The 13,257-nt window shown below is 41.7% G+C and overlaps 1 protein-coding gene across 1 annotated transcript in view; it reads right to left on the reverse strand.

Annotated features, from left to right (window-relative positions):
• The window catches only part of KLB (klotho beta), a 556,186-nt gene extending 543,825 nt beyond the window's left edge, over positions 1 to 12,361 (reverse strand). Inside the window, exon 1 of the mRNA XM_044062936.1 lies at positions 11,546 to 12,361. Coding sequence (XP_043918871.1) covers positions 11,546 to 12,319 — 774 coding nt within the window. The 5' untranslated portion in view covers positions 12,320 to 12,361. The remainder of the gene's footprint in view (positions 1 to 11,545) is intronic.
• Positions 12,362 to 13,257: the final 896 nt, after the last annotated feature.

The raw sequence follows: 13,257 nt of genomic DNA on the forward strand, positions 1-13,257 counted from the left end.
CTAGGTAGCCTATCCTCCATGGGAAGAGTGATTTTTGGCCCAGAAATTGTAGTTTATTTGGCTGTTTGGGCAGTTTTCCATCTCTTTCAACTTGCTGGCTTAAAAGCCTATGTTTGTACTTGTTCCCTGCCTTTCCTGTAACTAGTCTAGTCCAGGTACAGATTTGCTGTATCCAGGACTCTTTGTAAGCTTATGAGCCCCCCAAGCCTTTCTGTGTTGGAGGGAAGCCTTCTAGCTTATCAGTGGGAGTGGTAAGCATTAGATAGCCTATCTACTATAAGAGGAGTGGTACCTGGCCCAGAAATTGTAGCTATTGGCTGTTTAGGCAGTTTTTTTCCATCTCTTTCAACGTTCTGGTTTAAAAGCCACACGCGCTTGTTTCTAACCTTTCCTGTAACTAGCCTAGTCCAGATACAGAGTTGCTGTATCCAGGAATGTTGGTAAGCTTCTGAGCCCCGCAAGCCTTTCTGTGTTGGAAGAAAGCCTTCTAGCTTATCAGTGGGAGTGGTAAGCACTGGATAGCCTGCCTACCATGAGAGGAGAGGTTCTTGGCCCAGAAATTGTAGTTTATTGACCATTTGGACAGTTTTCCCATTTCTTTCAACTTTCTGGTTTAAAAGACCACATCTGCACTTGTTTCCCATCTTTCCTGTATCTAACCTACTGGGTAGCACTAGAAAGCCTTAAACTGATACAAACCTTCTACCTTAGAAGAGAGACTTTGGAGTGATTAAGTGTCAGTTTTCTGTACTTTCTTGCTGTACTTAACTGTTTTCTGCCTAAACACAGATTTTCCAGCGTTTATTATGATTTAAAAGCTTGTTTTTTCACATATTGTACTTATTTGACTGCCCGCACTTTTAAAAAGTTGTTTTTTGTTTAAATAATTTGTTTAACTGTTGTAGGCTACACACTAAAGTGTGATAGCCTTTTTTGATCATTTGTAGTCATTTAAAACTGTTTTTAATGTATTTTATTACTGTTTTGCTTATCTTTTCAAAAAAAAAAAATTCCTTGTTTCCCGCCTTTCTAAGCTAGTATAATCCAGTTTTCAGGCTAGTGCTGAATTCAGGGCTGTGATACTAGTTTCTGAGTTGCCCATACCTTACCTGAATAGAAGGAAGTTTCTCTGTTCACCTGTGAGAGAGGGTTCCAGCCCAGAAGTTAGTAGTTTATTGGCCATTTTGGGCTAATTTCTATCTCTTTCATTTCCCTACTATAAAAAATGTGTCTGCATGGTTTTGCGCACCGGGCAGTGCCGGTTAGGTAGGGTTAAATTATTCCCGGCTCCACTACGTCTCTTCTTCAGTTTTTCCCTAGAAACTAGTCTAACTCTCAACCTAAGCACTCAAAAAATGTCTTACAGCCCAGCACTTGCTCAGACCTAATAGCAAGCACTAATATACCCTGACACTGATTGCCCAGCAGGGCAAGGCTCTTTATTCACCCCTCATCAACCAAGCGACTAAGCAGCTCTCCCTATGATTCACGCATGACCAAAGGGCAACATCAGGTGCACTCTCCAGACAAGCTGGTGAATCTGGATATCCTTTGGCAATGTTACAACTGCCTCATGTACACAGACAACCCTTTCCTCCTGCCACAAAACACTAACATATGCAAGAGATGCAATTATACAGCCAAACTGGAAGCTAAGCTGTCTCCACCCAAGACTGGAACAGACAGTCAAGAGGAGAAGGTTAACACTTGCACCACACCTCCAGCCGCACACAGACCTACTAAAACAGCACTGGCAAAAAATACACATAAATACACAAAATCATACTCAGAGGCTCTAAATAAAAACCTGCAAAAGCATCAGAGACCTCCAAAGCAGACACCCAAACAACTTGCACTTCCCGTCACAAACCAGACAACACATAAAACACACAATCAGTGCGCCGCACAATCACAGCCCTTAAGGCGAAATAACATACCTAACACACTAGTAATAGGTGACTCTATAGTCAGCCACACTGACGTCCTACTCACTAGGCTGGACAAGCAGAAGGTTACTGTTAGCTGCCTGTCGGGAGCCAGAATCTGCCACATAACACAAGCACTCAGGTCACTCCAGAACAAGTACAAATATGACTCTGTCATTGTTCATGTTGGTGTGAATGACCTGAGACGTACCTCCCTGGACTATATGAAAAGAGACATGGAAGAGCTCTCTGATCATGCAGCCCAGGCTGGTATGACCCTGACCCTGAGTAGCATCCTGCCCTCACCAAGAATGATACCTCAGTATAAAGAAAAAATGATCAATTGGCTAAGCTCCTGGTGTCATTCAAAGGGGATCCAGTGTCTGTCAGCCTGGGATGACATGCTCGACAAGCCATGTTGCTTCACAAGACACAGCTTGCACCTGTCACCACTAGGCTTTCAAATACTGGCCAAGACTCTTGCTGCCTCCATAGTGCCTTTTTTAGGCTGGCTCAAAAGTCAAACCCACCTCCGTAAACAGCACAATTAACAAAAAAATTAGGGTTATGCTACTCAACGCCAGGAGTTTAAATCTCAAAATGCACGCGCTCGAAGCACTCCTCAGTATGGAGAATGTCGACATCTGTGCAGTAACTGAAACCTGGTTCAAGGCTCCAGAGAGGACCCCAGCACTACCGAGCTACAACTCATACCACATGTTTTGGCCACAGAACACAGACTGAAACACAAAAGGAGGGGGTGTATCCATATTCCTCAAGGATACCTACACCTCCAGGTTAGTGGCGCAGCATGATACCTCTGAGATCATCCATGTGCAACTAACATCGGGCAAATCTGCAATGCAAATTGTGGCCTGCTACAGATCACCCTCCATGACCCAGGACCACCACTTCACCTTTCTGGAGATACTGGAAAACAGGAAGGTCCTACCGAACACCATGATATTAGGCAATTTCAATTACCCTACCATTCATTGGCAAAACTACTCAAGTACAAATTCCCAGGCCCACCGCTTCCTGGAATTCATCAACTCAAACACCGTGGATCAGCTGGTAAACTCCCCTACCAGAGGTAAAAACATATTGGACCTGGTCATCACCAACATGGGCGACAGGTGTTCCACACCAGAGGTCAACCCGTCACTAGTAAGATCAGACCATAAACTAATCACTCTGGATGTCCACACCCCACCACCACACCCAACTAAGGAATCCAGAATAAAAACCTTTCTAAAGGAAACTTCACCTTACTTAAGACAGAGCTGGTAAGTTTCACAGCCCCCACGCTAAAGGATAACACTGTCCAAGATGCAGAAATCTTTACAAATGCACTCTATGAGCACCTACAAGGATGCATGGATCATGCCATCCCTAGCAAAACCAAAACTCACTCCTCTAAGAGAAGGATACCAGTTTGGTGGACTCTTGCAATAAACAGGCTATACAATAGAAGGAGGAAACTAGTTCAGAAAAAAAGCAAATCCCAAGAAGGAAAGACATCCCTGATCAGTATCAGTAAGAAACTAAGGTCCCTCATGAAATCATCCAAGGCTAACTTCAAAAGAAAAATAGCCAAGGATTCAAAAGATAACCACAAAGCCTTCTTTAGCTATGTTAAGAATCTAAGTGGCAACTCACAGATATGCACTGAACTAGTGCAAAATAGCACAAAGTATACTGAACCTACTGATATTGTCAACATCCTGGCAGATAGATTCAGTGCAAACTTCACCCCCCTCTCACCTCCAAAAGGACCCACAACAATACCGGAAAAATGTAGTGTCTCAAAAATCACAGATGCACAGGTGAAAACAGCCCTTTCAAAAGCCAAAAACACAGCATCGATGGGACCAGATGGTGTCCCAGGCTGCGTCTTGCACGAACTACAGAACGAACTAACCCCCCACCTAAACACGCTGTTCAACTTCAGCCTCTCCACAGGCTACGTGCCCATAGAATGGAGCACAGCAACAGTTATTCCTCTCCACAAAGGAGGGGCCACAACTGATCCTGGTAACTATCGCCCCATAAGCCTGACTAGCCTGGTCTGCAAGGCTATGGAGTACATAGGTTCATAGGTTCATAGGTTCATACTAGGCTATCTGCCCAAGGGCATTTATAAGCCTAGCCCATAGTTATGTGGCTTTCGCCACCCCTTTAGTTTGAATAAAAACTATGCCTATCATTTTGCTGTGCCTCTGTCAAGCAGTGACGCTGAAGTAATCCCTGGGGTATATCTGCAATCTCCCATCCATTGGTCAAGATTCCTCTTGAACAAGACCAGAGAGGTGCTCTGCCTCACATGTACCGGGATTTTGTTCCACAGCATAGGGAGTCTCTGGGTGATGAATCTGTCCCTCCAGCACGTTCTATTTATAACCGTGTCAAGGTTTAAGTCTCCGCCTTGTGGTTCTGAGGGATCTAGATTTTTGAGGTGAAGCATATTCATCAAATCTGGGTTTGACATGGCCTTATATGTCAGGCACAGGTCACCTCTGAGCAAGCGGTATGAGACTGAATAGAGCTGGAGTTCTTTCAGTCGGGCAGCATAAGACATATTTTGAGACCCTTTATCCTTTTGGTGAGGAACTTTGGGGCCTTTCAAGCTGCAGCAGGTGTCTGGTCAGATACATTCGAACGGGCATTGTACTCAATCATAGGTCTAATAAGTGATGAGTACAGGGGACGATGACCTCCCTTGATCTAGATGTGAATCCCTTCATGATCAGGTGGGTGATATAGAAGGTTTTCCTAACTACTTTAGCAACATGAGTGTCAAACGAAGGTGGTCTAACAACCTGGGTCCCCAGATCTCTGATGACTTTTTCTGTGCTCAGTGGATTCCCACCTATATGGTAGCTAGGGTAGCCTTGTTTTTCCCAAAGGGTATGACTATGCATTTTTGGCGTTTAACTTCAGGCCATGGCTCTGGCACCAGTTATCCATTTCTGTGAGGCCCTTCTGGAGGATATCTGTGTCAGATGTGTTTTCGACTATGGCGCCCAGTTTGCAGTCATCTGCAAACTTTGTCAGCCATAACCCTCCTGTGTTTGCTTGTACTTCAGAAAAGTAGATGCCGAACAAGAGTGGACCCAGGACTGAGCCCTGTGGGACACCACTTGTGACAGGCTTTGAGTCTGACATGGCTCCAGCAACTCTGACCCTGTGGGTTCTGTCACTTAGCCAGTTTGCAACCCATCTTGTGATGTATGGGTTTACATTCAAGCTGATGAGTTTTTCGATGATACCTGAGTGGGGTATTGTGTCGAAGGCCTTTGCCAGGTCGAGGTAGGCTGTATGGACTGCCTTTCCTCATCAATGGCCTTGGTGACTGTCTCGAAAAAGTCAACCAAGTTTAAGAGGCAGGATCTGCCTTTGACAAAGCCAAACTGAGTTGGATCCAAAGTCTGCAAGTTCCCTATGTCTTTATTTATGAGTTCCATTATGATCCTCTCCATGGCTTTGCAGATAAGGCTTGTCAAGCTAATGGGCGGTAATTTCCAGGGTCTGTGGAGGCACCGCCTTATGAAGTGGGACCACAGTCGCCGTCGCCACTCCTTGGGTATATCCTGAGGTGAGGCTAAGATTAAACAGCTGTCCTAACTGTGGGTTTAATTCCTCATTGAGTTCATGAAGCACACAGCCGGGGACACCATCCGTCCCATGGATGCTGTGTTTTTGCCCTAGTGAGGGCCGTTCTCATCTGTGCGTTGGAGATGATTGTGGGGCTACAACCCATTGGAATTGATATCTCTCCATTGGGGGAGGGAGAGTTTGCACTGAACCTGTCAGCCAGTATGTTGGCAATGTGTGTAGGTTCAGTAATTTTCACATCATTTTGAACTAATTCTGAGCATATCTGGGAGTTTCCTCCTAGGTTTCTAACATAGCTAAAGAAGGCCTTATGATTCTCTTTAGAGTCCTTGGCGATTTTTCTCTCAAAATTTGCCTTGGATGATTTTATGAGAGCTCTTAGTTTTTTACTTATAATGATCAAAGGTGTCTTACCTTTCAAGGATTTTGCTTGGAATCATCATGGAACTCATTAACAAAGACATTGAGAACCTCCAAACACTTGACCCGACCCAGTTCGGCTTTGTTAAGGGCAGATCATGCCTACTAAATCTGGTTGACTTCTTCAAGACAGTCAGCAAGGCCATAGATGAGGGAAAGGTGGTTCACACAGCCTACCTTGACCTCGCCAAGGCTTTCAACACTATTCCCCACTCGGGTATTACAGAAAAACTCACCAGCCTGAACATAAACCCCTACATCACGAGATGGGTTGCCAACAGGCTTACAGACAGAACTCACACAGTAAGAATAGTGGGCTCCAGGTCCGACTCTAAACCAGTTACAAGTGGTGTCCTGCAAGGCTCAGTCCTGGGACCCCTACTGTTCAGCATATACTTCTCAGAAGTACAAGCAAACACAGGAAGACTATGGCTAACCAAGTTCGCCGACGACTGCAAACTGGGAGCCATAATTGACTCTCCAGCTGACATGGACATCCTCCAAAAGGGCCTTACTGAGACAGACACCTGGTGTCAAAGTCATGGCCTCAAGCTAAATGCCAAAAAATGCATAGTCATTCCGTTTGGGAAAAACAAAACACCCACAAATTATCACATAGGTGGCAGCCCCCTTAATACAGAAGAGGTAATAAGAGATCTGGGGACCCAGGTAGACAGTAATCTCTCCTTTGACAATCATATTGCCAAAGTAGTTAGGAAATCCTTCTATGTGGCCCATCTAATTACTAAAGGGTTTGCATCTACAAATAAAGAGGTTATAGTGCCCCTCTACTCGTCACTCATTAGACCCATCATAGAGTACAATGCCCCATTTGGGATGTACCTCACAAGACACTTCCAACAGCTGGAAAGACCACAAAAGTACCTCACCAAGAGGATTACTGGCCTCAAACATATGTCCTATGCAGCCCAACTGAAAAAAACTCCGGCTGTACTCAGTGGCATATCACTTACTCAGAGGTGATCTCTGCCTGACTTAGAAAGTCATGTCCAACTCAGAACTGATGGACATGCTCCACCTAAAGAAACCAAAATCACTGCGAGCCATGCGCTCTAGTGAGCTAAACCTCACCACAACAATAAATACAACATGCTAGAGGGATAGATTCCTGTCACAGAGACTCCCCATACTTTGTAACAAAATTCCAAATTACATCAGCCAGAGCCCCTCACTAACACTCTTCAAGAGAAACCTTGACGAGTGGATGGGTAACAGAAAATACACCCCTGGGATCACTTCATTGGCTCTGCTTGACAGAGGATCAGTAAATTAATCAATGGGGCGGCGAAAGCCAACATACTCTGGCTAGGCTTATAAATGCCCTCGGGCAGATAGCCTAGTACCTACCTATGAACCTATGAACCTATGAACCTAAATTCATGTCTGCATGTTTTTTTCTTCGTACGTTGTTTTTTTCTCACCCCCCAGAAACACACACACACACACACACACACACACACACACACACACACACACACACACACACACACACACACACACACACACACACATCACATTTCTCCTTGCCCTTGTGGTCTGAGCTGTTCCTGAAAAGGGTTGACAGATCATATCTGATTAACAAATGATAAATTAACAAAATTAATGAAATGCAGTTTAAAATAAATGTGATATTATTGGTTCAGAATATAAGTTAACTTTTGGAGACATAGACTGTGATATTGCAGATCACTGAATATAATTCTACTAAGCAGTCATTTTAGTATAAGATTAAAAAAAAGTGTGTGTGTCTTTGTGTCTGTGTGCGTACTTGTTCAGTCAGACACACATGATGACAGCAAGTGTATGTGTGTGTTTATGGTACTGCAGTGTGCCTTCTTTTTGCACTGGAAATGAAAACAGCTGTTACCAATATTTAAGCACCATCATATTGCAAAATAAATCTGAAGTAAATGTGCAAAATCATTTGTGCATAGAAATTTGCACATATAAAAACTGAATTGTTATATCAGTCCTATTTATAAAATTATTTTTCTTGGGGTTTATTCTCTGTAACCCAGAATCAGTCAGACTTTACATGATCACCACAACTAAATAAATAAGTAGGCAGAAAGCAACTTTAAATAAGTAAATTAGAAAACATAAAGTACTTCTTAATAGTCTTTGTAACTTAGGAAGGAGTAGCACAAATGCAAGAACCAATGATCATTTCTGCTGTTTGAATATATTCATTACTTAATTTACTCTAGAATACTTTAAATCCAGGAATGTGCCCTATCACTAACCCCAAGCATTAGTCCTACCTACTTGACCTGCTCAAAGAAAATTAAGAGTAGTATATCCTAATAGCGACGCCAAAGCTGATCTGTCATTGCAGCAGTCAGTTTTCTTCAAATAATATGATGCATCATATTCTTGAAAGAACTGAATATTAGGCACCACATTCAAATTCACTGATTTGAAGAAACCAGTGAGACTCTTACTGACATCTGGGTCGGTGTACTGCCTGTGATACTATCTTCATTTCGGTGACATACCCAGACAGCTAGAGGACCAGTTTGAAGGTGAACACCTTCTGCTTGTTCTGTTTCCATGACAGAGGTATGCAGGTGTGTCCATTACTGGGATGTGCAGAAATAAAGAAGTAACATGCACAACAAATGTCTTCCAGGGTATGTGCATGCAATATGTTAACATTCCTACATGTTTATATTCCATGGAATTTGCATATGAAAAAATAATCCAAGTCTTCGCCTCTACGATGTTATAGAGAAAGAAAGAGAGAGAGAGAGAGTTCACTTCACCCCATATTTCCAGTGCCTGTGGACAGATACCAAACTGCGATATGATGGAGAAAACTAGACTGTCGTTGGACTCAGGGATCAGAAACATGCTTACAGAAGGAAATCATGAGATGTTAAAAGTAACAGACTCACATTTTGTGAGGAATCAAAGCAGAATGTACTTACAAAGGGGACATTTACATGCACACATGTACACACACACACACACACACACACACACACACACACACACACACACACACACACACACACACACACACACAATCATAAATGCACATACACGCTGTGTTGGTACTCGGCTTCCTCTTCCCTGAAGATCAGCCCTGCTTTTGTTACTATAGTGAACAGGTAGAATGGCACCTCCCAGGCTATACCTGGATGTTCAGTAATATAGCACCTGCTTTATTTACATCTCATTTTGATTCCAGCTAGCAGCTGCCCTTTTGAAACTGAACATAGAATGACAGTGTTGTGGAAGACATTGTCAGACTATGTAGAAGTATTACTGTACTGCATGATGTGTGCCATGTGAGCAAGATTGTTTTCTTGGATTGTATGGTATGGTCAGGTCTAAGTCCACTTTCATTAGACAACCAGAGAAACTTTTACCACATAAATATGAGTGTAAAGAATTACTATCAGCCAGCATGTAAACAGTATGTCATGTTACAAAAGAACAGAAGTAGTTCACCTTAACACATCTCACTGAAAACCGGACAGCTTTTTATCTGGTCTTACATACATTACAGCACAGTGGAGCCCCGTGCCCCCCCTTCCCCTTTTAACTAAAGTAACAAGCCAAATGCACAAGAGTTGTACAGTTTTCAATACATTGTGTTTTCAATGCATATCCTGTTCTGTTAGTTTTGAGATGTCGTCTACTTTTTTATCAATAAAAAATCATGGATAGGGACCACGCCACCTACCACAACTCTGTTATATTTAAAAATACATATATCATTATGTCATACCTTTCAACCTCTTAGAGCAAAAAATCTGGACAAAGCCTAAAATGATGGCGGGACAAATAGGGACAGATTTTAAATATTGCTCTTACAAACAAATAGGTTTTGCATTAGCATGAATTTTCTGTAGGATGTGGAGTCTTAAACTCAAATGTTTGTCATTATTTAATGACTTCAATCCTCAGCTGTTTGCCAGAAAGGTACAGATTTTAGGAGGAACACACCAAAAATACGAGGCAAAAATCTGGATTTGTCTTTGTGTCTTTTGGCTTTTCCCGGTTAGGGGTTGCCACAGTGGAACTTCGGTCCACTAATGATTGGCAGTAGATTTTTTTTTTTTTACGTGCCGAGTTTGCCAGCCCTGACGCACAACCTCCAATGAAGGTACGCCCATTCACGCATGTCTCCGCACAGAAGACGCTCTAGCTGAGAATCGAATGGCCCAACATCTTGCTGTGAGGCGACAACATTACTGCAGCACCACCACCGCAGTGAGGCAAAAATCTGGATATTCTGCGAAAATCTGTACAGTTGAGAGGTCTGATCATTATGTTAATGTTCACGATATCACCAGAAAATCTAACAAGCTATGACATTCTTAGTCCTCACCCTTACAATTTCTTCACTGGATATATACTGTGCTCTCTCTTTCCCCCTTTTCAATTCAGTATATCGTTTCAGAAAAAAAATTAGATGATTTGATGAACATGAAGTTGTTTTCAGTCAGTAGATCTTGTCTTTTTAGCAGTGTTTTAAGCTCTTCATTAACAATATGATTTATGCTTCTTTAGAAGTATTTTCTACTCTGTATTAGCATTATAACTAAAGTATCCTGAGCACACCCATATTGCATTTAACTCATGGTCTACCTATATACTAAAAGGCAAGACAGCACTACAAAGATATGATAAATAGTTCATTCAGAACTGTTGCCTTTGTTTATTTTTTAGATCATGTACTTATGAAACTTCCTGAAACTTTAAATGATACCAAACGACCACCTGAAACCTATGATTTTGTGTGTGTGTGTGTGTGTGTGTGTGTGTGTGTGTGTGTGTGTGTGTGTGTGTGTGTGTGTGTGTGTGTGTGTGTGTGTGTGTGTATGTCCTTTCTTATGTGTATGTAAACATTTTCATCTTAATAGTTCAAAACCAGTTAGATATTTTCCTACTCTTTGAAATGAATTATAATAGAAAATATGAATTCCTCATATTTTTAAAAATCATGAGTCTTAAAGAAGGGCAATGGTGGGGAATTTGTTCATTGCTTCTGCAGTTAAACTGGAAAGTCATTCCAGGAAAATATGTTTTGCTAGTGGTACAAGTGGACCATGTTTTTTGAATGACCTAGTAATTTCTGTACATTTGCAGATAGTAAAGACATAGTGGTGTGGCTATAACACCACAGAATCCCTACAGTGAGTTACAGCCAGCTACGTGGAGAAGAAAAATGGAATTCTCATCCCAGCAAATAGCATATCATTATAAACTCTTAACAGCTTGTGCTAATAACCACAACATCCCTGAGTTAAAAGTCTGTCTCATGCAGAAGTCTTAGAACATGTGAATAATCATGACTTGGGATAAAACACAAAGCAGCTAGAAGGCATATCTAGGAAGGTATAATGAAGCTGAACACTTTAAATCCCTGCTTTCTGTTTGACAAATAACAATATGAGATATGCTTTACACTGAAATTCAGAAATTGTAATATCTCTCCAGGAAAGACAGGTAGGAAACATTTTATGCTACCTTCCTAAATGCTTGTAGAGTTTACCATGCATTAAATCTTTCTTTAAAACAAACCTTGAGTATGTATTTTAGCTAACTTAAGTTACCTTTATCAGATGGTGAGCAACATTGTAGACCGTAGTTAAGTCATCTCTTTCCCCAGGGGCATGTTGACCCTTGTAATAGCCATTCCAGGCAATAAGAAAAGGGTTATGGATTGTAATCCAGTACTTAACTCGATCTCCAAACATATGGAAACAAAAGGTGGCATAATCATTGAATAGATCAATTATTGATTCATTTTTCCACCCTCCATACTTTTCATGAATATACAGCGGCAAATCCCAGTGGTACAGTGTGACTACAGGCATTATTTTCCTGTCAAGTAAAGAGCTGATTAGGGCATTATAGTACTGAAGTCCTTCTATATTGAAATTATTTGCAATACCATCTGGAAAGAGACGTGTCCATGAAATAGAGAACTGATAATATGAAACTCCCAACTCTTGCAGAGCAGTAATGTCCTTCTCAAAAAATATATAACTGTCACCAGTGTCAGTTCCTGTGGTTTCACCAATATTGTGTGTAAAATTGTCCCAGATTGAAGGACCTCTCCCATCTCTGTCCCATGAACCTTCTGTTTGGAAAGCTGAAGATCCTACACCCCATAAGAAGTCCTTGGGGAAAGTATTATATACAAACAGCTGACTTTCATCCACAGGAACCAAGGGATTAAACTTTTTCCAGACACTCTTTCCTTCCCCAAGATCACCAAAAGCAGCTCCAATAAAGATCAAGACAAACAAGGTGAAAACACACCTCTGCTCTGGGAAATTCATAACGTTACACCATCTGTATGAATGAATATAATATATTTTCATGGGAATGATATAGCAATCGATAGTAAATAAAAGATCTGAACTGCTCAAGTCTTTCTGCACTCACGACTGAAGTACAGATTGCCTTATCTCAGCTTTAGTAAAAGCTTGTGATTGTGAGGCTTCGTCAATGATTAGCCTGAACTGTTAGACCTCAGAGAGGTCACAGGAGGGAGCTTGCTGCCAGGAAGAAAGCCATTCAGCTGCTGTGATACTGCGTGAGGACACTCCGGCACTGTCATCCTGATAACTGAAGGAGTAAAAATGTTCTTTATTCATAGCTAGAAGTCAGCTTGCAACCATGGTTTTGGGGGAGGGGTTACAGGTGCTTCAGTGATATGTAAGCATTTTAAATACATTCAACAGTAAATGTTATTGCATAATTTATGCAGAAGTGCAGACACACATTTTAAAATCATTATAAATCGTATTTATGTATTTGTTTCAACAAAAACTAGACTGAAGAAAATGCAGTCAGTCATGCAATGGGGAAATATGAAAAAAGTGGTTAAGGGAAGACTTCACATCATGAGCAGAGGGGAGATGATGAGCTATAAAAAAGTGCAAACTGGAAATTTTACTACCTGTCAACAGTACTTGCCAATTCCTGTACAAGTAACTAATCTCTCTGCCTCACAGTGTGGGTACTTATTGCCAAATCTTATTCCTACAGCAAATCAGGGTCTATATCATTTAATCAAAAGCTTAATTGAGTGAATTGCTGTTTGCTGAACCCAATTAAGTGAACGATGGTTTAAGTGAAAACTTTCTTAGGGAAAAAAGCTAGTTGCCCACCCACTGACTGTAACAAACAAAACAAAATTTAAAACTCTGCAAAGTGGGGGGCTTTGCCCCCCACTAAATATACCAACTCCGAGATTGCACTACAGTGGGGAAAAGGGCAAATTCCTGATGATGGCCAAACATGTCCTTTCCCTGAG

The sequence above is a fragment of the Protopterus annectens genome, chromosome 2.part1 (assembly GCF_019279795.1).
Source record: "Protopterus annectens isolate FY-2018-M chromosome 2.part1, PAN1.0, whole genome shotgun sequence".
In the NCBI taxonomy this organism is placed as follows: domain Eukaryota; kingdom Metazoa; phylum Chordata; order Ceratodontiformes; family Protopteridae; genus Protopterus; species Protopterus annectens.